The sequence below is a fragment of the Trypanosoma cruzi genome, genomic scaffold, assembly GCF_000209065.1.
Source record: "Trypanosoma cruzi strain CL Brener 1047053516303 genomic scaffold, whole genome shotgun sequence".
Lineage (NCBI taxonomy): Eukaryota > Euglenozoa > Kinetoplastea > Trypanosomatida > Trypanosomatidae > Trypanosoma > Trypanosoma cruzi.
In genome coordinates, this window is record NW_001849379.1 from 5646 (window position 1) to 29167 (window position 23522).

Genomic DNA, 23522 nt, shown 5'->3' on the forward strand with positions numbered 1-23522 from the left:
GCCCCCATGGTCATGACTGGGATCTGACATCCAGCCAATTCCAGAGGCCACTTTCCTTCACGATCATAATCTGACTCCGTGTGGGTGGAGAGTGTGAACCAAGCGGTTTCACACTTTGACGGGTTAATGGCCAGGCCATTTTCCTGACTCCACGCATGCAGTTTTTTAAGAACCATGTTGGCAGTGGGAATGGCGTCTTCCCGGGACTGCCCCTTAACGATAATAGAGAGGTCGTCCGCATACATGTCTGCTGTGACACCCGCAAAGCTGTTCAGCAGATTGAGAAGTGGGTGTACGTAAAGGGAGAACAAATATGTTCCCAGTACGGACCCCTGAGGAACTCCTCGCAGCATGGGACGCCGATCGCTGTTTCTGTTACCAACTCGTGTCTTCGCGTAGCGACCACATAGAAATTTTCTAAGCCACCTTCTACAATTCACCCCCGGAATATTAGTTAGCAAGCGACTGAGGACTCGATGATCTATGGAGTCAAAAGCCTTTCTGAAATCAACCAACACCAGCAGGGTCCGATGGGGTCTGTAGTGGAGTTGATTACCAATACCGCTCTTCTTGGGAAGGTTCACTTGGAAATAATGATTTCTATTATGCTCCACTTCGTGTATCAGGTGTGCCAGCTGCATCGTCGTAGTACGCATACTACGATATGCATACTGGTGGGGGTGTGGCGTCCACACCCAAAGCAATCTCTTCAGTACCATTTTCTCGGCAACCTTACTCACAGTGAAAGTAAGGCTGATGGGTCGATACGACTCAAGCAGTTCCGGCGACTTACCGGGTTTTAAGAGTGGGACGATGGTAGCGCGTCCCCACTCAGCCGGGATCGTACCGGTCGTCCAGCTGTGGTTAATGCAACGAAGAAGGAATCGAAGACCTTTTGACGAAATATGTCGTAGCGCCTCACTGTGGACTTCATCCGGTCCGGGGGCCTTGCCATACGGCGTATTGCGTAGCGCAGCAAGCTGTTCTGTATGATTAAAAGGTGCATCAATAGGGGATTGACTAAGACTTGATGTAGATGTAGCGGCAGACTCGTTGTTGTTCTGCTGCCCAAAAAGAGAAAAAGAAACAATGTTCAAAGATATGTCCTCTCTTTTGATGCCTTTGGAAAGCCTTATTGCTTTGTGTAGTGGAATAAGTGGAAAAAAGATGCGATTGAGAGCATTCGCTGCTCTCCTTGCTGTTTTGTATGTTGAACATCTCCCAACAACAATGATGTAGGAGATGGCAGTGATGCCTTTTTTCTTCCGGAAATGTATTTCCGTGCGAGTGGTTCGCCTGGATTTAGCTTACTGATGCGACGTAGATACGTGTTGCGCAAAGGCTCACCGAGTAAAAGAAAGAATTGACTCCTTGTACGTCGCATTTCAGCCTCACGGTCGGGCGTCGGTAACTGTAGATAGCGGGCCTTGCTGTCGGTAGCAATCCGCTCTGCTTCCATGAGAGTGTCGTCCCAAAGCCTGGGGCCGTCCTTGTGCATGCCGCGGGGGCAATGTCGTCGATAAGAAGTAATAAGCGCTCTCGTGAAAGCTTTAATGCCGGTGGACTGCTTTTTATAGTCATATGCCGGAAGTTGTGCGTCAAAGTCCTTGACGAATAAATCCCATTCGCACCTCCCCCAACTGTGAAAGGTCCTGGGTGCCGAAGGTGTAGTATCCTTAAATGCCTGATGTATCGTGAATGTGAGCATATAATGATCATTGAGCGTCGACGCGAGAGCTGTCCAATCTGACACAGTCAAATGCTTTGACCATGTCGGATCGATGCAGGATCTTTCTCTTGTACCACGAGCATACGTGATCTCACCAGGGGTGTTAACCAAGGTGAGTCCCGCATCCGTGCACAGTTCTAAAAACTCTGCAGCAACCTCGCTTGGAGAAGACTCCAAGAATGGCTCCCACTGTGGGTGATGCATGTTGAAATCCCCGCACAGCAGGAGCGGCGACGAGGCTGGAAGGCAGTTTACTAACCGCCTGAAGGATTGCGTTACTTGCGGTGGTGGTCTCATATAGGCACTCGCTACAATAAGATCACGGTTCTGGTCCAGAGCAACCTGGGCCACCACCACTTCAAGGCTGGTGTCATGCTGAGGGTTGGTGAGAGGTATACGCTTGGAACGGAGAGTTTTCCGCACCAGCACCGCCACACCGCCTCCCTTGCCGATGCGCGACTGTGCATAGAGCACATAATCTCCAGTGTGCATACTGGCGATCTGCTCTGACGACTTCCAAGTCTCCTGGATGGCTATTATGTCTGCTCCTTGCGCCATTAATGTTGCGAGTTTTGACGGCGTGAGGCAAGAAACGTTCATCTGGAGTACTGCTATGGGGCCTGGGTTCTGCTCAATGTCTCCGCTTAGCAGTAGCTTTTGTCGTTGCGCGTCACATACGGCACGCAAACAGTATGTATAGCGCTGATAAGCGCCGATAGAATTCAGCAGCGGATGGAAATACCACTCCGCGGGCAGCCATGTAAATGGCTCCATCTGGTGCCCTTCCGACCCGTTTGTGCGGCGCCTCCTGCCTCTCCGCGCACAGCGGATGGGTAGCAGGCGCTTAGCTTCCTCCCTAGCAAAGAGTACTATACCCTGGCACCACGTTGAGGTGGCCGGCTGCGCCAGGGTGTACAAAGACTCGTATGATACTCCAGCGTCTTTTCATTCTGCCTCTTGCTTCTCCTTTTCGCCTTCCTTCAGTGCTCAAAAGAAGCCTGCGTGTGGTATTCCCCTTGCAAAAGGAGTGACCGTATTCTTTTCTTTCATAGTCCCTACGTTGCCCGAGAGAGAGCACACCCTCGTGAAGAGGCTTAGTAATGGCCTCCAGCTCTTGGTATGCAGTTAAGTTAAGAATTTCTTCAGGAAGCCGCTGGTCTTGTACGTAATCATCCGGCTCCTGAACAAACATCCCCATCGTCACATTGTAGTCTTTCATCAACGGCCGCCCTACCGCCAAAATAATTCCAAAGGAAATCACTCAGCCTCACGTTGGTGCTGCTAGTGTTTCCCTCCTGCAGGATTTCCTCTACGCTGCTGCTCATGGTCCACTGCGGCCACACTTTATTCCCCACCACATGTCGAGCCGCAGCGTCGGAACCATCGCCGGGGATGCCACGGCGAGGTGCCATCACAACACCCGTGCAGTGAAGCAGCCCACTCGCACCGCCCAACTGCGGCCAGCAGGTGCCGCTGGCTACAAAGCACTGTCGCGGCTGTTTCGTCCCGCAGTCCCAGTGGCGTTGGGCGTGGCACTCGCACGGCGGAGTGGTCGGTGCGCCATGCAGCCGCAGTGCAACGCCTGTCGGCAAAACCGTCAAGGCCCACCGCCTCCGCAGCAACGCAACGTGCAATCGGCCACAACACCGCCACATTATCGTCCTTTTTTTATTTTGTTTTATTCACGTTGTCTGTCTGTTTGCCCTATCACTAACACTAGTAATGAGTGTGCGCATTCACAGTAAAAGGAAAGAAGGAAAACACGATCCCACCGTCCCGCCGCGGGTCAACGCTCTCCTACACCCATCACCATTGCCGCACAGGGGACCGCAGTCACATCGCAGAGTCAGCACCACAATGCGCACCACACCATCGTGCAGTGAACGATAGGCGGGACGCGGCCAGGCATCGCCCCGCTCCATTCTCCCACCCCTCAAGTGTTGCGTGCCCGCACAAAGTAGCAAACAGAATCAGAGTGCACACAAACCCAATCAACACCCTCACTCAATGAAGCACATTATCAGCATGGAGTGGCATTTGAGGTCATACCAGCAACATTAGGCTGCATGGAGTTTCCCCGCCAATCCTGTGAGGACACAATAAGTCTGTGGAGTAAAAGCGACAGCCCCTCGGTGTTGTCTGTAGTCCACATGGCAAGACGCATTCCACGCACGCATAGTTCCAAATCCCTCACCACCTAAAGGCGCATCAACAAAACGATAAAAATACGTGCGTGCAAGGTGGTAATCAAATACGTGAAAACATCAGCCTGCTTTGTTCGATTCTTTTGGAGATCAGTCCCACACAACCCAATCAAAGTGACACACCGGACGGAATGGCGCCAGTCAATAATAATTGAGAATCACGCCGATGCCAAAGGCAGCTGAAATTTGGGTTTGCACCCAAATTCGGAAGCGACGGTGGCATGAGAGTGTGTACGTGTGCAAGGCCTTTCGTGGGACGGTGCTCCCCAATCCCGTCGTGTCATGAAACAAAAGGGCAAAAAAAAAGAGGAGCACACTCTCCAGAAAAGGAGTGACGGTTGATCAGTCAGCCCCCGCTTCGTCTCACATGACATCCACATATGCGCACTCCACCTCAAATACGTACCTCCCTGAACGCCGCATACATGAAGTGTGGTTTTGTCACTCGCAGCGTGATCTTTCTCCGGTAAACAACAAAAAGCAATGGCCACGGCGCAGCTCCAGTGAGGGAAGGCAATCGGGGCAGACACGGGTGGGAACCAGACATCATACCAAAAAAGAGGGTAATGACTCCTCCAGGCCACGGAATCGTGCAGTGTTTATCTCTCTTTTTCTGAATGGAACCTCCTCAACAGAAAAAATGCAACAGACACATGTGCAGCACAATATCTCTCTGTCCCGCGTCCCATCTTAATTCCCATGAGTGCCACGGCGGTGGTTGCGTTACATCTGGAACGAGTCCAAACATCAGGCACAACGCTGTAGAGAGTGGATGCTTGACGAACGTGGCCGCGTTGGCGTCTAACAGAAAATGGCGTCAAATACAAAAAAGAAACATCCGCGACTCAAGATACACGTTTGTGGCCGTAATAAAGCAAAACTGAGACACGTGTGGAGCGACGTAAAAAAAAAAAAAAAAAAAAAGAAAGAAAGAAAGAAGTAAATAATGAAATACCCCACAGAAATACATCAACATATATCTAAAGTAATACATCATTCCACATAATTCTTCGTTCTTCCTCTCGTTCTTTCTACACAACATCAGAAGCATAAAAAGTGACAGGCATGCCCTCCCACACAGTCATCGGGGAACGGGAGAGTGTCATGCAAGCACCCGGACAAAATAGAAACAGTGCACAGAAAAAACAGCGACAATGCCGTTGCAGAGTCCGATGGGTGGCTGTGGTGCGCAGCAGTGGCCCCACGCCCTCCCCTCATATCAGCCAGCAACGCACACGTCCTAATTTCGTTCAATGAAAGCCACAGAAGGGCGTTATCGTCTTTTTATCCCTATTGTTTTCTCAAATAAACTTCGTGGCTCGCACACCAGCCACCATCGCAGAGCACGTCCTCATTAGTGAGTAAAAACCTAAATAAGAACCCCGAGACCCAGAAAGAGCGCTGCAGCGGCGGGCGCGCAACACACACCCGTGACACAGCCGCCCTGGGCTAGCGCGATGCCTCGATAATCCGTTGCTGCCAAAATCGATAAAATTAAAAAACAACGACTCAATCAACCAAGCATTCGATAAATAATAATAATAATAATAATAATAATAATAATAATAATAATGATAATAATAATAATAATAATAATAATAATAATAATAATAATAATAAAGAAGTAAACACACTTCCAAAAGCACCCGCTTTATACCGCAACCATGAAAAGCCTCGTACACTCTCGCCACGTTGAGGTGCTGCTTGGGCAGAGACCTTCCAACTCGAGGAGAAACTGCGCCAGCTTTCTTGAGCAGCAAAAATTACTTACCACTCCGGTGTGGCACAATCAATTATGCAGCCTGCAATGGATACAACGTCGAGCAGGCTCAGGGCGTCTGAGCGGGTGTCAGCAGTCATGAGCTGCAGCGGTGCGGGTGGTCGGTACGACGACGCAACGGTGGTGCCTGTGGCGTACGACGATGACGCCCTGTCGTGCGGCTTCTGCGCGTCCTCGTCGCTCTCCTCGTCATCGCGCAGCAGCGCCTCCAGCCCACCACGCCGCGGCTCGCGGAGCTCCTGCCAGTGGTGGTCCTCCGCGCACCACACAACCATGCTGTACACAGTGACCGCAAGCAGCACAGTCGCCAGCAGCAGCACCATCGCCGCGTACGCCTTCGCACCGCCGTCGCTCGGCGCAATGTGGTTGGCCGCGCTGACCACGCACAGCGCCGCAAGGAGCACAAAGCCCGCAGCGTGCATCACCGTCAGAAAGGCCGAGCGCATCATGTTCGTGAAGGCAACCACGCCCGCACCCGCAAGCAGCACAGCCGCCATGCAAAAGTACTGGACGTGGCAGCCTCCCACGGGCGGGTGCACAGCCGCAATCAGGCACACCACACACAGCACCGACAGCTGGAACACGCACCAGTACACGTGGCTGCCCCTCATGTTCGTCAGCATGCCGCCGTACATCCGCTGCTGCGCCGCGGGGTACCAATACCCGACGGGGTACAGCAGGCGCTCGTGCAGCGGCTTCCTCGAAAACTGCCAGTACTTCGTGAAGCTCGCGCCCGTGTGGCGAGCAATCAAGTAGCACACACCAGCAGGGAACGCCACACCGTACAGCACGCCAACGACACCAATCACGCGGTGCTGCACGCGGGCGCCGGGCATCGCCAGTGCGAGCACGGAGCCGAAGAAGATGCCGAGGTGCATCACGTGCGCCACGACGTACGTCAGGCTCGGGAAGCGCATCGCCGCCCACGCACTCGCCGCGTCCACGCCGCGCCACCACTGGAAGGCGGCCGTCACACCGCAGTGTACGCACCCAAACACAGTGGCGAGGAGCGCGTTGCCCACCACCATCCACAGCGGGTCGAGGGCAGTGAACACCGACAGGAAGTACGGCAGCGCAACGGTGCTCGCACGCTCCTGCGCCGAGGCGCATGACATCCTCGCAAACACGCCGAGCGCCTGCAACTCCAGAATGGAGCCCAGCCCGCCGGTCACCACCACAGCAACAGCCGCCGCACCCGCAACGACGCCGGTGATCGCCGAGAGGGCGCTGGCAGCGGCGGGCAGCGTGTTCGACCTGATCGTGAAGGACCCAAGCAGCACACCCTTGCAGTCGCCGGACACCGCCACAGCGTCGCAGCGAATGACTATCGTCTCGTCGGCAGCAATGAAGTAACCGCGGTGCACGGGCACAGCCAGCTCCAGGACGGTGGACGGATTCGTCGCGTTGCGCACCCACGTCGCGTTGCGCAGCATCGCTCCCCACGGACCGCCAAACCCGCTCGGCTGCGCCGTCGACACCGGCACGAAGCTCAGGTGCGTGCCGAGCTGCGGGTCGCTTGCCCACCGAAACGGCGGCGGCAGCGCCACCATCAGCAGCGTCGGGACGGCGCTCCCACCGCCGCGGATGTCGTTCTGCGTCAGACTCCCACCAGCCGCCGTCGTCGTCACGGCAAGCGTCGGGCACGCCACGTCGCTCCACCACGGCGTGCTGCTCACCGACGCCGTCGGGGTCCGCGTGGGAAACAGCGTCACCGTCTCCGTCACCTGCAGCGTCTCCGTCGGCCCGTAGTGCGCCGTGCTCAGGCTCGGTGTCCACGTCGGCGTCCAAATTGGCGTCAGGCTGCGCGTCTCCGTCAGCGTCGCCGTGTGGCTCAGCGGCGGCATGCCAGGCGTGCGGTTGCACCCGTCCACGCGCGGCAGGTACACCGGCAGGCAGTCGCGCCCGTACCCGCCCTCAGCACAGCGGCAGCGGCACGACACCGACATCGCCCTCGTCGCAGCAGCAAAGCAGCTCACGTCGGCGTCGCACACGCTGCACGCCACAGAGCGGAATTCCCCGATAATGCCGGCGGATCTGTAGTCCATCGGCTGCAGCATATGCCCGTTAAGCGTAAGGCACCCCACGACGAACTTTCCGCCGGCACCCCCGAGCGCAACGCTACCGTCCATCACGACGGGCCCACTGCCAGCGTTCTTGTGAAGCGTCAGCGTGCTCTGCGCGAGCTCCGCACTGCGCGGGTACGACGGCACCGACAGGAGCCTGCCGCTGATGCTGTTGCCGCGCACCGACAGCCACGACCCGGACACGAACGACGCCGTCTCCCGCAGCTCCAGCAGCGCGCCATCGGTCAGCGCACCGGCGTTGTCGTTCACTACGACAGCGGACGCATTAGCCTCCACCCCGTTGTCGAACACCAACCCATGCGCGGCGTACACCTGGCTCCCCGACACGCGCAGCACGGCGCCCCCAGACGCAACCACGCGCGCACTCGCGTACAACGCAACGTCACCACCGAACACAGCCGCGTCCAGCGCAACACCGCCACCGAAAAGCTCCAGCACGGCGCCGTCCATCACCACCGTCCGCCCACCAGTCATCACAGTCAAGAGGGCCACGCCAGACACAACCAGCACGGACCGCACGAGCCGCAGGCCAGACAGCACCAGCACCGGTGCGTACGGCGAGGACCGCGAGCCGGAAAGATACACAAGCGGCGTCGACCTCGCGGCAACCAGCAGGGAGTCCGTCACCGTCAACGCGGACCCCGCGGGGAACGTGCCGGTCAGCACAAGCGCACCGTTCAGCGCCTCCACATCGCACACCGACAGCTTCACAGGCCCGCCCTCGTCGCTCCCCGCCGCCCCCGCACCGCGCAACGCCCCGCCGCCCATCACGTACAGCACGGCGCCGTTCAGCAGCGACACGTTCTGCACAACGATCCGCACGCCGTCCCGCGCCATCCACGGCACGTAGAGCACAGGACTCACGCCGTCCAGCACAACGTGGCGCAGCGTCACCTCGCTCGCACCGACAGGCACAACGAACACCGACCGCACCGTCACGCCCTCGCGGATGAACACACTCGGCGCGGTGCCCACAGCGGGCGGCAGTGTGGGAGCTCCCACAGGCACGCACGCCTCGCCGTACCCGTCGCTGCCGCAATCGCACACGCACACACCGTTCCTCATGCTCGCAGACGCCGTCCCGGGCGCGTAGCAGTGCGTGTCCCTGTCGCACGCGTCGCACCCAACAACGTCGATGCTCCCAGCGTCGCCAAAACCAGCAGCAGCGTACTCCTCCGCCGTCGACAGGATTCGCCCACCAGCGTCGTTGCACGCAACCCTCAAATGTACCCCAGCCGCGAGCGACAGGCTCAGCGACAGCATCCGTGGCAGCAGCGCTCGGTTGCGCACAAAGCTCAGCGTGCTCCCAGCAGCGGTCACGGCGCCAGCGGCGTAGAGCATCTCCCTCGAGACGCCGTCGTGCACGTTGTCCTTCGCCAGCAGCATCGACCCACCGGCCAGGCTCACCGTCGAATCAAACGCCACCGCGTAGTCCTCCGTCGAAGAGAATTCGCTCCGCACAAGCGCCACAGCGGAGCCCGACACGCTCACAGCCCCACGCACAGACACCGCGTGCTTGCACAGCAGGAAGTCGCTGTCAACAAACGACACCACAGAACCGCCGCTAGCCGCAACACCGCCCTCCACCGACACGCACGGCCCCAGCGCCGTCTGCACCGACAGCCCGTCCACGTACAGCGCACCGCGCGACGACAGCGCCACGCCGCCAACCAACAAGACGCCAACAGCGTCGCGAAACACCGCCGCCACGTGCGTGCGCGCAATGGTCAGCACACTCCCCGTCAGATTCACGTTGTGCACCACGAGGCACGCGGAGAGGTCGCCAACGTCGTAGTCGCCGCGGTACGCAACGTGCTTCTCTGCAACCAGCACCGAGTCCACCAAAGTGACGCGCGAGCCCGGCGGAAATCGGTTCGCCACCACCACGCCGCCGCCGGAACGCGACTCAAGCCCGCTGATCAACACATCGGCGCGCTGGCCAGCAGGTGGGTCGGACAGCCACCCAACAACGTACAGGCTCGCTCCGTCCAAAAACGTGCAGTTCGCCAGCGTCACATTGCGCACGCTCCCTGACATCAACTCCACCTCCACCACGACGTCCGCCGCAAAGGTCACACCAACGTAGCACACCACCGACGTCCCGAAACCGGCGTTCAGCTCCACATCCACACGCACGTCCTGCACGCACAAGTCGGCGCCGTCGGTGCTTGAGGGCTCGGGAACAGCAACGGGCAGGCACGCATCGCCATGGCCGCCCTCCGCGCAAGTGCAGGCGCAGCCATCTCCCGAGACCGTTGTCGTGTACGCAGGGAAGCATGACGTCGCGAGGGTGCATGAATCGCTGCAGCTCAGAATGGTGGCGTTGTACACGGACGGGATGCTGTAGTTCGCTTCCTCAACGCCGTTCACAGTGTTGCACGCAGCCAAAATCGCTCCGTTTGTGATATCGCGGGACCCCGTGGATATCCGCAAAACTGTCGGCGTGACCGTGCTGGAAATTAATTGGTTGCCGGACACAGACACCATGGAGTCGCGGAGATTCACCTTTGATCTCAAAACGGCAAACGCATCCGATGGGGATTCACGGCAGGGGTTGCCGCTCAACTGCAACCAAGAGTTGTAGTAAATGTAGGAAGAGTGGCTTGAATAAAACACAGCCAAGCTTCCCTGCATGTCGTTGCCGTGAAACACAACCGCTGACAGAGACTCCACACGTAATGCCCACAGAAACAACATGAAGTACTCCACAGGACTCGACACAAAGTTGCCTCGGATCACCACAGCAGAGTTGTTCAGTACACTCAGCGACAATGACTGGCCAGACCCCTCAAGATATATCAGCGTGCTGTTACCGCCAGCCATATGAAACGTGTTGCCCACCACCGCAAACACGGAGTGCCACGACACCCTCAGTGCATATTCAACAACTTGTATGGCGCTTGACGATGCCGTCACGGTCAGAAACACATTGCCACTGAGCACCACCGCGGAGTCATTGCTGATCACCAGCTCATTCATCGCAACACACGACGGCCTTCTAAGGTCCAAGCCAGACCGAGGGATCAGCCTCGTGACAGTGAAGCGGTTCCCTCTGATCGTGATGTTCGTGTGCCGTGGAAACCCACCCTCCGGGCTAAGCAGCGCGTCAATAAATGTGTTGCCGGTGACGACGATGTTCAGCGACCCCACAGCGGCGTACGCGTTGCCCAACAGCAACAGCACAGCGCCGTCCCTCCACGTGCATCCATCGAACGTGACATTCACCACTTCGCCCGTCATCGCCCCAATCAGCACCGTCAGGCTCATGCCGCCCCCGCTGAACGTCACGTTGCGGTAGCACAGCCACGACAGCCCGCCGCCCACAGCCTGCGCAACCTCGGGGTACACCATGTCGCTGATGCACTCACCAACCGGCGGCGTGGGCGGCGGCAGTGGCGGTGTGGGTGGCGGCAGTGGCGGTGACGGTGGCGGGCCAGCAGGCACAGGCGCCGGGACACACACATCGCCGTGCCCTTCAGCGGCGCACTGGCACTTGCAGTCAATGACCGCCGTCGTCAGCGGGGCAAAGCAGACGCCGTCCTTCGTGCACTCCCCGCACACCGCAACCGTCGTCACGTTGGTGATGCCGTGGAGCTCCAGTTCTGCCGCCGTCGTCACCACACGTCCCGCAACCGTCAGACACCCAGCAACGAACCGGTAGCCGGCGTCAGCCCGCGACAGCAGAGGTCCCGACAACCCCGTCGAGCCCATCTTGCAGCCCGTCAGCGTCACAACGCTGCTGCCGTCGATACTCAAAAAAGCGGACTCAGTGTCGTAGAAAATCGCACCCACTTCCACGTCGTTGTCGCGCCAATCCAGCCAGCTCGACTCCTGGGCGATACAAAAGTTTAGTGAATAAATGACGTAGCACACAGAGCCTCTGTTCCCCACCACGCGCAACACGCTGTGATCCGACACGCCGAATCCGTGGTGCTGATACAAGAGGCTCGTCCCGGAGGCCATTGTATTGTTGAGCAGCGCAAAAACAGAGTGGTCACTCACGCTGAGAAGAGCCGCGTAGAACATGTACGTGTATTCCTCAAAGCTGCAGTACCGCACGTACAGCGAGCTGCCATCCACCAGCTTCAGCAGCCCGGTCGAGTGCAAACCAAACCCGCGATACCTCAATGCACGCGCCCTGACGTTGCTGACCAACAGCGAGGACGCAGTCAACACAAGGTCGTCCAGAATCACTACACTCATCATGCTGCCCACAGTGTCCGGCAAATAGACCTCAAAGGCCTGCACCGCATCAACCTCCGTGACGGCGATGTCGCAGTGCTGCGGGAGAACAAGTAAAAAGGCAACGGCAGAAGACCGCATCACCGTCTGGCTCACGCGGATCTGGACGCCAGATGACTCGGCCGCCTCAGCACCCCCAACAAACTGCAGCGCGGCACCCTCAAGGAACGTGCACCCAGCGAACGTGATGTTGATGAGGAGATGCAGCGGCATACTGTTGAGAAAGAACGTCAGCACAGCACCCACGCCGCTGAATGTCACACCCGCGTAGCAGTGGTGCGTCTTCCACATGTTAAGCGTGAGGTTCGTCAGCGTCTGGTTCACCACGCAGCTCGTGTCGCCGTCGACGGCTCTCTCCGCCACGGGCGGCACAACCGTGTTGGGCACCTCGAAGGGAAGGCACGACGCGCCATGCCATCCGTCCTTGCAGCTGCACGAGCACGAGCCGCGTTCCACCGACTCCGTCCCAGGCATGTAGCACGTCGCGTCGTCGTTGCATGTGCCGCACCCAAACAGCACCACTTCCCCAGGAAACAAACCGTCATACAACACCTCCTCATCGCCCTGCAGGTTGCACCCCACCACAAAGTGCCCGGGTGATGACACAATCGTGTTTGAAAGAGCCAGACCAGCAAAGAAGGCGCTTCCCTCCACCTGACGGTTGTGTGCAAGCGCCACAGTGGTGCCGCTGCCTGACAGCTGAATTTTTTGCCAGGAACACGATATACTTAGTATTGAGGCGGCACTTACGTTGTTGCCCTCCACACGCCATTGTGCACCACCCTGGAGAGTCACAGAGCCGTCCAAATACACCAGCGTGGGATAAAACATCCCTGCATCGCCAACAAATTCGCAGTCCGCCACTCGCAGCAGCCCCGCGGAGCTCACGATGGTATCTTCAAAAAAACAAACGCCATTGGCCGCGCTCATCGTGTTGTTCTCCACGTCAATGTAGCCGCCGTTCTTCAAATCAACGGAGTGAAAATAAAGGGCGGACTCCCAATTGTAAGCAACCTCCATTGTCCTCAGCGTATTTCCCTTCACAATGATCCCGCCACCATCAACAACAACAGCATTGGAGAAATAAACTGCGTACCGATCCCCCTCGATGCGGCTGCCAATTAGCAGCAGCGTCGACTTCGCACCGAGAGTAAAGTCCAAAAAGGCAATGGCGTGGCTCCACTTCGAAAAAAGCACACTGCCCGCCACCAGTATCTGGGAGCTCGCTCCAAAATGGCCTTCAAACTCCAAAGCATCCCAATCCAATACCGAGGATGTCACGCTCACGTGCACATGCGCACCACTCCCCTTGATCGACAGGCCCATGAGGACGCACTGCAGCAGCGTGATGTTGAGTGTCTGTTGTGGTGCGTCGAAAAGCGAGAGGTCCAGCACGATCGCGGCGGTGAAGGTCACGTTGACGAAGCACAGACCACGCACACCGGGATCAGGATCGTCCACGGAGCTGATGCTGCCACTGTGCACGCAGCGGACCTCCGTGTCCTTCAATTCAGGGAGCGGAAGCGGCCCAAGGCCGTCCGGAACCGCAGCTGGCAGACACGTGTCACCGTAGCCGCCAGCAGCGCACACGCACTCGCAGCCGCTGATGCTGCTCGTCCTCGCAGCGAAGCACACGGCGTCCACCGTGCACGCACCACACTCCAACACCGTCACGGGCGTCCCAATATTAAGCTCTTCTTGGTAATTCGTCACAGGAGAGCCCCTTGCCTCGTTGCACACGCCGTAAATGGTCGGGCGCGAGTCAGATGGTGGCAACCAATCGTTTGTCATACATGCAATGGTCGACGAGTACGAGCCGTACGTGAAGTTGTTGTGAAGTATCGACCACACACTCCGATCGCGAAACGCCACGCCGTTCTCGTGGACCACGTACACAACGTAGGCGGTGCGGAACTCGTTGTCGCGGTGCAACAGCCAACTGCCACCAGTCACAGTCAGCGTGGCTGCCACAAGCACGGCGAAGCCAAGACGGAAAGTGCTGGACACAATCTGCAGCACGCTGCCGCCATCCACCGCAACGTCCCCAAACAGACACGCGCCTTCGTAGACGCCAATACTCGGCGCACTCCACGAGCTGTTCTGAATGGAGAACACGGAGCCGCCGCTGACACGCAGGTCCGACGCAAGGGCGTACATCACGTGCGTCCGCGACATAACAACGCAGTTGTCCATGTAGAAGACGCTGGAGAGTTTCGCGCCAAGACCGCGCTCCACGAGGATCGCAGCGCACGAGTCCCCGCCACACACCATCGTCGACCGCGTCATGACAAACCGCGTCGACAGAAGCCGGACGCCGTCCAGGACTAGCGCGGGGCCGTACCGAAATCCCTCGTGGCCACGAGTCGTCGGCACGTACTGCGACCCGCCAACCGTCGCGCGCAGCGTCGAGTTCGCCAGCAGCACACTCGAGTGCAGCGGCATCGCGCCATGCAGCACAATCGTGCCCTCCAGCGACGTCACGTTCGTCATGTTCACGAGGGCCCGGGGCATCGGGCGCGCCGTGCTCTCGCTGAGGCCGCCAATCCGCAGCTGCGACCCGCCCGCAAGCACGCAGTGGCGCAGCGTCACGTTCAGCGCGTCAGCGAACGCGTCCATCGAGCGCAGGTCCACCGCCACAGTGATCGGTCCGCTGAACACCACCGAGTCGAAGCACGCCGTCGCACGCCCACCGCCAACCGTCACCGACTCCGTCAGCGTCACGCCACTCACGCAGTCCTGCGCACCGCCACCACCGCCGCCGGCCCTCGCAGGCGGCACGTCGAACGGCAGGCACGCCTCGCCCACACCGCCGGCGCGGCAGCTGCACACGCAGTCGGAGAACGACGCAGTCAGCGCATCGAAGCACGCCAGCGCAGCCGCACAGCCGTCGCACGGCACCACGCTCACGGAGGGCAGGCCGGCAGAGCGGTAGTCGCCGCTGCTCCGCAGCACCCGGCCGCCGGCACGGTTGCACTGCACCGACACGACGCCACTCGTGATCGTCGGCCCGGAGACAAGCGTCGCGCCGGTGGCAGCGCAGCGCGCAATCGACACGGCGCCGCCGCTCAGCGTCACACCCGACAGCGACGCCACCGACGACGCCTCGCCCACCGCCCACACGTCGTGCAGGTCCAGCCACCCGCCGGCACCGAACGTTCCACCGTCGCAGCGCACCAGCGACGACGCAGCAGACCCCTCAACGCCCACGAAGCGCAGCACCGAATCGGACACCGCGAGGCGCTCGCCAAGCACAATGCCGCCGCCGCTGCTCACGATAGACACGTTCGTCACGGAAAACACCGAGTGGCTCCGCAGACTGAGACGCGACGAGGACGCCACACGCATCGCGGACGCGGTCGGACCGCCCGACGCCTCCAGCAACACGCCGTCAAATACCACCGCGCTCGACAGCAGGTCTACGCCGCCGCCAAAGTACACCGCCGACCCGCCCGCCCGCGACGACCTCAGCACAGTATTGCTCACACGCAGCTGCGTCTGCAACAGCGACGTCGCGTGCAGCACAAGTGGCGACGCCACCGCGTCCGTCAGCCCGCTCAGCTGGGAGTAGCGCATCGGCCCCGCCGTCACAATCGTCGAGTCACAGACCGTCACGTTCGTGTGTGCCGGCAGGTTGTGCGCAAACACAAGCGAGCAGTAGCTCCCGGACAGCCCGCTCACGCTCACCTCCAGGCTCCGGTCACTCGCCGGCTCGCCGCTGTAGCCCCGCACGTAGATCTGCGCACCGCCGTCGCACACGCAGCTCCTCAATTCGATGCGCAGCGCGCCGGGAAGCATCGCCGGCAAGTCGAACACCACAGCCACGCCGTTCGTGATGTACACGCCGTCCATCAGCACCGTGTCCACGACGCGGCCAACCGTGATGGCTCTGTCCACCGTGCCGCCCCGCAGTCGCAGCACCACCGCATGCACTGCGGGCATCCACGCCGCAGCAGCAGCCACCGCCAACACAACGAGCAGCGCCGCACGCACAGCCGCAATGGCCCTGCGCTGCACACGGTGCCGGCTGCGCGGACACTCACCCACAACAGACCACATCCACAGACCCAAACAGATATCAACAGGGCTGTCGTGGCGTGTCGCACTCGCCCCGTCAACCGTGACTCCTGCCTCGTAAATCCCTTTCTACAGATGGCAAATCCAGTGACACAATTCCGCCAGATTGTTATCCTACTGCTACTAATCCTAATACTGCAAGCAACTCCTAATACCTAGAAACGATAGTTGTGCTGGTCAAGCCAAAGTATCTCTATCTGCACAGTCAGAAAAGAAAGAGGCAGCAGCAACAGTAACTAAACACAGTGGCACGCAGAGGCATCCTGCCACAGACAGTCGCCACCAAAGCATAACCACCGACACAAAGACGCGCAGAAGCAACCACGCCAGTGACACCATCGCCTTCCCCTCATCGGTCAGCACCGCACCAAATCGCACAGCGGATTTGTTGTGAAGTAACGGCAATTGAGCAGTATACACGGAACAGCATCAAAATTTCATCTTATAATTGCTCAAATTTATGTTTCTCGTACTTGTCGCCAACAACACTGAAAAGGCCACAAAAGGGGCTTGCTCCACTCATCCTCCTCCTGACCAAAGCAAGCCCTTCGTACCCTCTCCCTCTCCACGGCCTGAGAGCCGCAATTGGCTGTCGAGAGAAAACACATGTGTGGAAAACCCCAGTTTGCGAGAGGGAATCGGCTGCCACTCACCCTCACTCCCTCACACCTCCCCGCTCCCTCCACAGGCGACGCAGCACATCACCATCACGACAAGGAGAAGCAGCACCGCGGAAGCACACACATGCCGGGACATGTTGGGCCTCTGCCGCTCACTCTCTCTTCCTTCCTTCCCTCATTCCACCGCCGCATCCGGTCACGCGGCAACAGTTGTGTGTGCGGGGTGCCTTGACAGCAGCAACAAGTGAGAGCATGTAAATATGTGTGTGTGGGCGGTGTGTGTGCTGTTGTTGGTCCTTTCAGAGCCCTCGAATTTCACAGTAGCGATTAGTCGCAACTTCCTTCTTTCCTAGCGTGTGTGTGTGCGAGAGGCGGGGAGAAAAAATAGCATGACATTGAGCACGGCCACCCGTCCACAGTGAGTGGCACCGTCATCATCCCCGCCGCAGTCACTCCCAACAACAACAACTCACGCACACAGACACACGGAACGAGAAGGAAGAACAGTGCACCGGGAACACACAGCGACGGTCACCGCCAGCAGGAGCCACGGCGGGTGCGTAATTATTCTTCACACACCGAGCGACGCCCACACACGGCAGTGCAAAAAAAGAGGGATGAAAGGAATGACCCCAAGAGCAGGCAACACCCTCACGCATGACGGGCATCGCGCAGCCGCGTCAGTCGGCCTCCGGCGGAATGCAAAGAGCGTCCCACACGCATCCATCCAATGGCACCGTGATCCCCACAGCAGGCAGACACGCAGCAGCCTCGCAATGTCAGCACGAGACGCAAGCAAACGTCCCGCCGTCGCCAAAAACATTCTTTCAGAGCACTGTGCAAATAATTATGTGTGCGTGCTGGAGGAACGAAAAAGAAGCACAGGGAGGCACATCATCAGCACAGCAAGAGACACAGCTGGATGGCAGAAATACATGCGGTACAGCCACAACCTCAACAATCACGCACGGCGGCAGCACACACAACATACAAATAAAAGAAAACTAACAAAAAAAACATGGCGGCAGGGTGTGGCTGTGTGTGTGTGTGGCGCTGCGGGTGTCTGCCCGCCCTGGCCGCAAAAAAACAAAACAAGAGGGAAAGAAATGTGTGCTCCGCCCCACAGGCCCTCGTCGCACGCCCACACGTCACGGCTCCCTCAGCGCGCCGTTCGTCGCGGCCCCTCCTCATGCGTGCAGCGGGCGAGGCGCACAGGGCTGTCGTCATGAGCGTGTCGGTGGGTGTGCGAGTGGAGCAGTTGGGCGGGAAACACACGGCACCCCTCACAGGAAGAGCGCAGCGGGAAACAATTAACAAAAGTAGAAAAGAAAAAAACGTCCATGGTGATTGCCCCAAAGCAACAAGCAAAAGAGGGGAAATGATTTGCAAGAAAAAAGCAATACAATATAAAAAAAGCAACAAAAAATTTAAAAAGAAAACAAAAGAAAGTTGAGAGTCCAGAAGAACTCCCGAGAGGCGGAAAAAAAAAAAAAAGAAAAGAAACATCTCTCAGCAAAAGTTTTCATTTCACGTGTCCCAAAACACAGGGGGGATAGGTGTCCACATATATTGCAAGCAGAAACAAAAAAAAACACATTGCATTCTCCCGTGAGCCCACACAACATTCCTCACATTTCATGCGGCATCCGGCCTACTCCTTCACGCCTCGTTTCTGCATTCCGTGGGACGCACAGCAATGAGGCCGGCACCGCGTGTGGGTGGCAGAAGCAAAAAAGAGGGAAATCGTCATTCACGACAGTGTACAGCAACCAGACAGTGGAAAAAAGACATAGCAAAAACATTTCCCAAATTGAGGTGGAGAATTTGCCCACAGGGCGTCAGGCAGAATAGACACACACATACAGGGGACGAGTCGTACCTTTCATCATTCGTGTGTGGCTGCTCCGCACCGCTGCCCAGCGGCACATGCAAGGGCGGTCAGCAGCAGCAGCAGTGGTGTGTGCACCCACGCAGTGGCGATGGCGCTGCTGTCCGACGTGCCGGGATCCTGCGCTCCAGTGGTGGCACTGTTGTTGGCCTCCTTCGTATATGTCGGTTTGCCGGACTGTGAGGCAGCACCGGCCGTGGCTGCACCGGAGGACTCACCATTGCCGCTGGCGGGAGTGGCTGAGGGTGTTTGCGTCGTCCCGGATGCATCCGTTCTGCCAACCCCTTCGCCTGTTGGCAGCTGCGAAGTGTTACCGGCTTGTGGGTCCGCTGGGGATATCCCCTGCTCAATAGTCTGTGCCGATGATGAGGCCCCACTCGCAGCTGAACTCGAACTGCCTGCAGCCTGCCCCGCTGCGGGTGCCTCCACTCCTGTCACTTGTGCTGCCGACGCCGCTGCAGCGGCCACTGGAGTTCCACTGTTGACGCCCTCAGGTGCCCTTTCAACAGAAGTCTTTAACTGACAGACGCCTGAGGTGCTACCCACAGCAGCATTAGTTTCTGTTTTCTTTTCCAGCCACTTCTTGTACACACCACTTTCTTTAGTCGTTGGAAATTCCATTGTAAACGCGGTTTTACCCGCTCCGGCGGACTTGCAGGATTTATTACATTTTGCAGTCAAGTACATCTGTTCGGCCGAGAGGCACAGTGACTCACTGACACGGCTGAGATCCTCACTTATCGTATCAAAGGCAAGAAACTCAACATCTTCAATCATATCATATGATGTACCCAGACTGTATTCGACAGCGCTCCCCTGATCAACAGTGTCCTTCTGATCAACAGTGTATTCGTCAGATGCACTTACAGTGTAGCCTCCACCACTGCTCGCAACAACAGTGTAGCCATGAGCACCCAGTGAGCTTACACACTTATTCCATTCTGACCGGCCAGGGAAGCGCCATTGCAACGTATTCTCACTGTCCGCACACGAGATCTCCACCGACACGTTCACGGCAGACGCTCCGGAATAAAACTCAGTTGATTGTACAGCAGCCCCCGTCGCAGCCGCAGCCGTCACGAAAATGGAAGCGCAGCAGCACAACAGCGCGAGGGACAACAGGGCGCACACTTCACGGCGCAGCGCAGTCGCCTTCATCACAGTAGTCATCATCCTTCCTAGTGTTGCTGGGGTCAGTCCGCTGATCTGCACACGGAGTGGGGAAGTGAAAGACAGAACGGGAGAGAGGGAGAGAGGCGCAGTATGGGCATAAGCAAAAAGAGGGCACACAGTATGGCAAGAAGCAGCTTCAGCCAACACAGTTCACGGAATGCGAGACCGCACCCACCCACACACCAGTCACGCGAGGAAGTCGGTTCTCAGTCATCCATAAATGGGCGCCAAAATTCCACTGCCATCCCACACTCAACGGCATGCGGCGCCTCACTCCAACCGACCGTACGGAGCGCATTGCAGCTGCAGGGAGCAAAACGGCATGACACTTCCCTCGTGTCTCTCTCTCCTTCATGGCCAAGGAAAAATACAGCAGCCACACTCAACTGCCAGCCCCGAAGACAAAAAAATCTTCCACGTGCACTCTGGTGTACATGACGTGTGCGCGAAGCCGTAACTGCCTGCGGACACGCACAAACGGAAGGAGTGGGAAAAGAGAAGACCACCACGACTCAAGCTGAGACTGCAGGCTGCCAGAGGGTCAAAAAAGTCAAAAGGGCCGCGTCCCGTCGGCAATCGCTGCATCACTTGCTTGCGGACAAGGTGTCGTGCGCAATTGGTGTGGCTCACTGTGACGCATCCACCCTCGCAGCCCCAGAGGGCGGAACAGCTACCGCCAACCCAAACCGCTGCCAACACGTCATCGCCACAATCGTGAAGAGCCGGCTGGCATCACACACTCGAGAAAGGGACACCAAAACACGCCATGCAACAAAGGGCACATCTAGTCCGCAAACAGTGCGCGGCATTCCAACACCGCAGGGACCCTCCCTTGCCCTCCTCTGCCGCGCACCGCAACATGCATCCCCATGGCCCTCCCGCACGCACCATCCTCCTCCTTCCTTATGTTCGGCCCACTGCCGCCACATCCGACCCCTGTACCTCGCAGTATCAGTGGAGAACACACAACAGATGAAACAGCAACAGCAACCTCGCCGCCTGTTGCACTAGTGATGGAGGTCCATCGCGCAAGAAATGGAGAAGAACTCAACGTGCATTTTGGCGGCACCGTGTAAAATCTTCTCAGTGTGCAAATGCCTCCTTTCTTCCGTCAAGGGGTGCTCGGCTTTACAAGTCATTGTGTCCCCCAAGACGTTGTAGCACTCATCCCTTCCCTCTTCGCAGTACTTTCCCTTGTTCGTGTTCTTCTCCAGATCTTCCGTTAAAACCTCGATGCGGTTCGGCTCCCAGCCACTGCTGTCATTCTGTGTGGCGACGGTGTACGCCTGCAACGCGCCCCGCCTCCTCACCGTGTCAAATCCACGGCGAAGCTCCAGAGCGGGTGCAGCGACAATACACCCCGCTGGCGCAGTACACCAGCAACAACACCACCAGTGGGAGAAGCGGCGTGGCGTGGCTGGCGAATGGCCTGAGCAAATCGCATTTATTGGTTTCGTGTGAGTAGCAGCAGCAGCAGCAGCAGCAGTGCAGCCTGACTGCGGGAGGAGAGAGACAAAGGAAAAAAAGGCGGAATAAGAAGGAAATGGCTTCGTGCCAGTTATGCGTCAGAATGCGGCACAAAAAGCGGAGTAGCAGAAGAACACAGAGGCGGCCATACACACCGCGTGCGCACTGACTCCACCAATGGGACGGATCGTCAATCCGTCGTCGAGGGAGCGTCCATCACCATAGCACAGAGTCCTCATCGGCCGCAACGCTCCCTCCACGCGGAGTGTTTGGTCCTTTCTCCTTGTGGTGTCGCAGTATTTGTGTGACCGGCCACTCAACAGCCACCACTTGCGCAGCGCCCGTCCCAGGTGCAGGAGCATCGCACAGTGCTATCCCAACAGCCCATATCGCATGGCATCAGCGCACTCCGCTGACCTGCTTTCATGAGGCATTGTCGCCTTGCGTGCACTGCCAGGCACCCAGCGTCACACCCTACCCGTCGCACATGTCACAATGAATGGCGGGCTTGGACGCAGCCGTGCTCTCCGTGTTTCCGCGTTTCAGGATGCTGCATCGGTTGTGCGAAAAAAAAAAAAAAACAAAGAACTGTCTCCACTTGAGCCGTAAGTTCGCAACGATTGCACTGCAACGGTGACTCTTCGAGCTGCTTCTCTTCTTCGTGCACATTTTACGATCTAATTGGGACCTTTCTTGCATCTCATGTGGTGGCATAAAATTGCTCATGGGATCCTTGTGCATCGCACAGCATCGACAGTGCAGAAGGCAGTTTTTTTTTTTTTTTTGTTTTGTTTTGTTTTGTTTTTGCTGTTGTTTTTAGGTGTGGAGATTCTGCAAATACAAAAAACTCGCCCCATACCTGTTCTTCTTTTATCCCGCCTCTTCCCCACTGCAGTGGTGGACGCTCTGTTCCCACCATCACCCTTTGCGTTTGTGAAATGAGCAAACAGTCACGGAGGAAAAAGAAAAAGGCACAAAGAAATTCCACTGCGAGTGTACGCGCCACTCCCACGACGGTTCAAAAGGCTTTTTTTTTTTTTTTTGCGTATGTTTTTTTTTATTTGTTTGTTTTTTTGTTTTTTTTTTGCCATCGGCCCGCCGTCACCGCATGCGCCAATGCGGTGATGAGTGCTGAGTGCCTGAAAAGAAGTAAATAAATAAATAAATAAGAAAAAAGAAAAAAAAAGGCAACCAAAGTTTTTTTCCTTCGATGCGGGTTGGAACCACCCACCCACCGTCGCCCGCTGGCGCCTCTTCTCTTTTTCCCTTTCAATCTCTCTTTATTTCACTTTCTTTTTTTTTTTTGTTTGTTTGTTTGTTTGTTCCTCCTTCTTTGGCCTTCCGTTTTTGGATCGATTCTCTTCCACAGAAGGGCATTCCCGCATAAACACAATCCGCTCCTTTTTTTTTTTTTTCTTCTTTTTTTTTTTTTGTTTTTGTGTGTGTGTTTTGTTTTTTTGTTTTTTCCTCTATTTGTTTCTCTCATTTTTGTTCCTGCCGATGTGTTGGTCTGCTTCCTTCTGTTTGTTTTTTCTTCTTAAAAATTATGTACACATCATAAAAAGAGATCATCATGGCAGGTGAAATGTCTACGTGCGTTATGGCGGTGCATATGCAAAATAATAATAAATAAATAAATAAATATGCGGGCAGAACAAGAAATAAATAAATACGGATTCATTCATTACGATATCCACACATACACACACAATCTCTCCATTTCTTTCTCTCTATTTTAGATGCACCCACTTTGTTTAATTCTCGCATTTTTTGTTTTGTTTTGTTTCGTTTTTTTTTTTTTCTAATCCCACCCCCCTTATTGTTATTTGTTGTTGTTGTTGTTTTTTGTTTTTGCACCTCTCTAAAACATCTTCCTGCTTGTTTGTGTGGGTGAGTACATGAAAGAGAGGGAAATACGGGGATAGAGGGGCTCTCTTGCGTCGTTTTTTTTCTTTTTTCTTCATCCTCTTTCTTGTGTGTTTATATATGTATATTTTATATATAAATGTGCATGCATGCATTTAAATATATATTTTTTCTTTTTTGGTTTTTTGATTGCATCTTTTCTACCCGAGAGACTTCTCTTCGGTGGTGTCAGTTGTTGTTGGTGGTGGAGACATGAACAAATGGGAAGGGGAAAAAAAAATAAAAAATAAAAAAAAAATTGACATGTAAAAATTGTATGCTTCTATGATGGCTCTTGTGTATTGCAACACAACAAAAAAAAAACCCTCTTTTTTTTTTTTTTTTTTTTTTTTTGC

At 56.6% G+C, this 23522-nt stretch overlaps 2 protein-coding genes and 1 pseudogene across 2 annotated transcripts, besides 20 other annotated features; all 3 read right to left on the reverse strand.

Annotated features, from left to right (window-relative positions):
- Positions 1-2029: a sequence feature (areas not merged during assembly with more than two copies in the genome that could not be assigned to a particular haplotype).
- Positions 2030-2948: a sequence feature (haploid, Esmeraldo-like haplotype).
- Positions 2949-16298: a sequence feature (areas not merged during assembly with more than two copies in the genome that could not be assigned to a particular haplotype).
- Positions 4837-4872: a microsatellite.
- Positions 5465-5553: a microsatellite.
- On the reverse strand, positions 5701-16095 carry Tc00.1047053503655.20 (dispersed gene family protein 1 (DGF-1), putative; the record flags this gene model as incomplete). Its single annotated transcript, XM_805743.1, has 1 exon — positions 5701-16095. The coding sequence occupies one exon, from the start codon at positions 16093-16095 to the stop codon at positions 5701-5703; it is 10395 nt and encodes a 3464-aa protein (XP_810836.1).
- Positions 11170-11229: a microsatellite.
- Positions 16299-17227: a sequence feature (haploid, Esmeraldo-like haplotype).
- Positions 17228-17401: a sequence feature (areas not merged during assembly with more than two copies in the genome that could not be assigned to a particular haplotype).
- Positions 17402-23522: a sequence feature (heterozygous, Esmeraldo-like haplotype).
- Positions 18619-19794, reverse strand: Tc00.1047053503655.30 (mucin-like glycoprotein, putative; the record flags this gene model as incomplete). The annotated part of the gene is made up of 1 exon (XM_805744.1): positions 18619-19794. The coding sequence occupies one exon, from the start codon at positions 19792-19794 to the stop codon at positions 18619-18621; it is 1176 nt and encodes a 391-aa protein (XP_810837.1).
- Positions 20802-21221, reverse strand: Tc00.1047053503655.40 (annotated as a pseudogene).
- Positions 21255-21280: a microsatellite.
- Positions 22033-22066: a microsatellite.
- Positions 22289-22347: a sequence feature (T-rich).
- Positions 22405-22430: a microsatellite.
- Positions 22556-22585: a microsatellite.
- Positions 22663-22727: a sequence feature (T-rich).
- Positions 22886-22905: a microsatellite.
- Positions 23030-23062: a microsatellite.
- Positions 23243-23294: a microsatellite.
- Positions 23399-23427: a sequence feature (AT_rich).
- Positions 23496-23520: a microsatellite.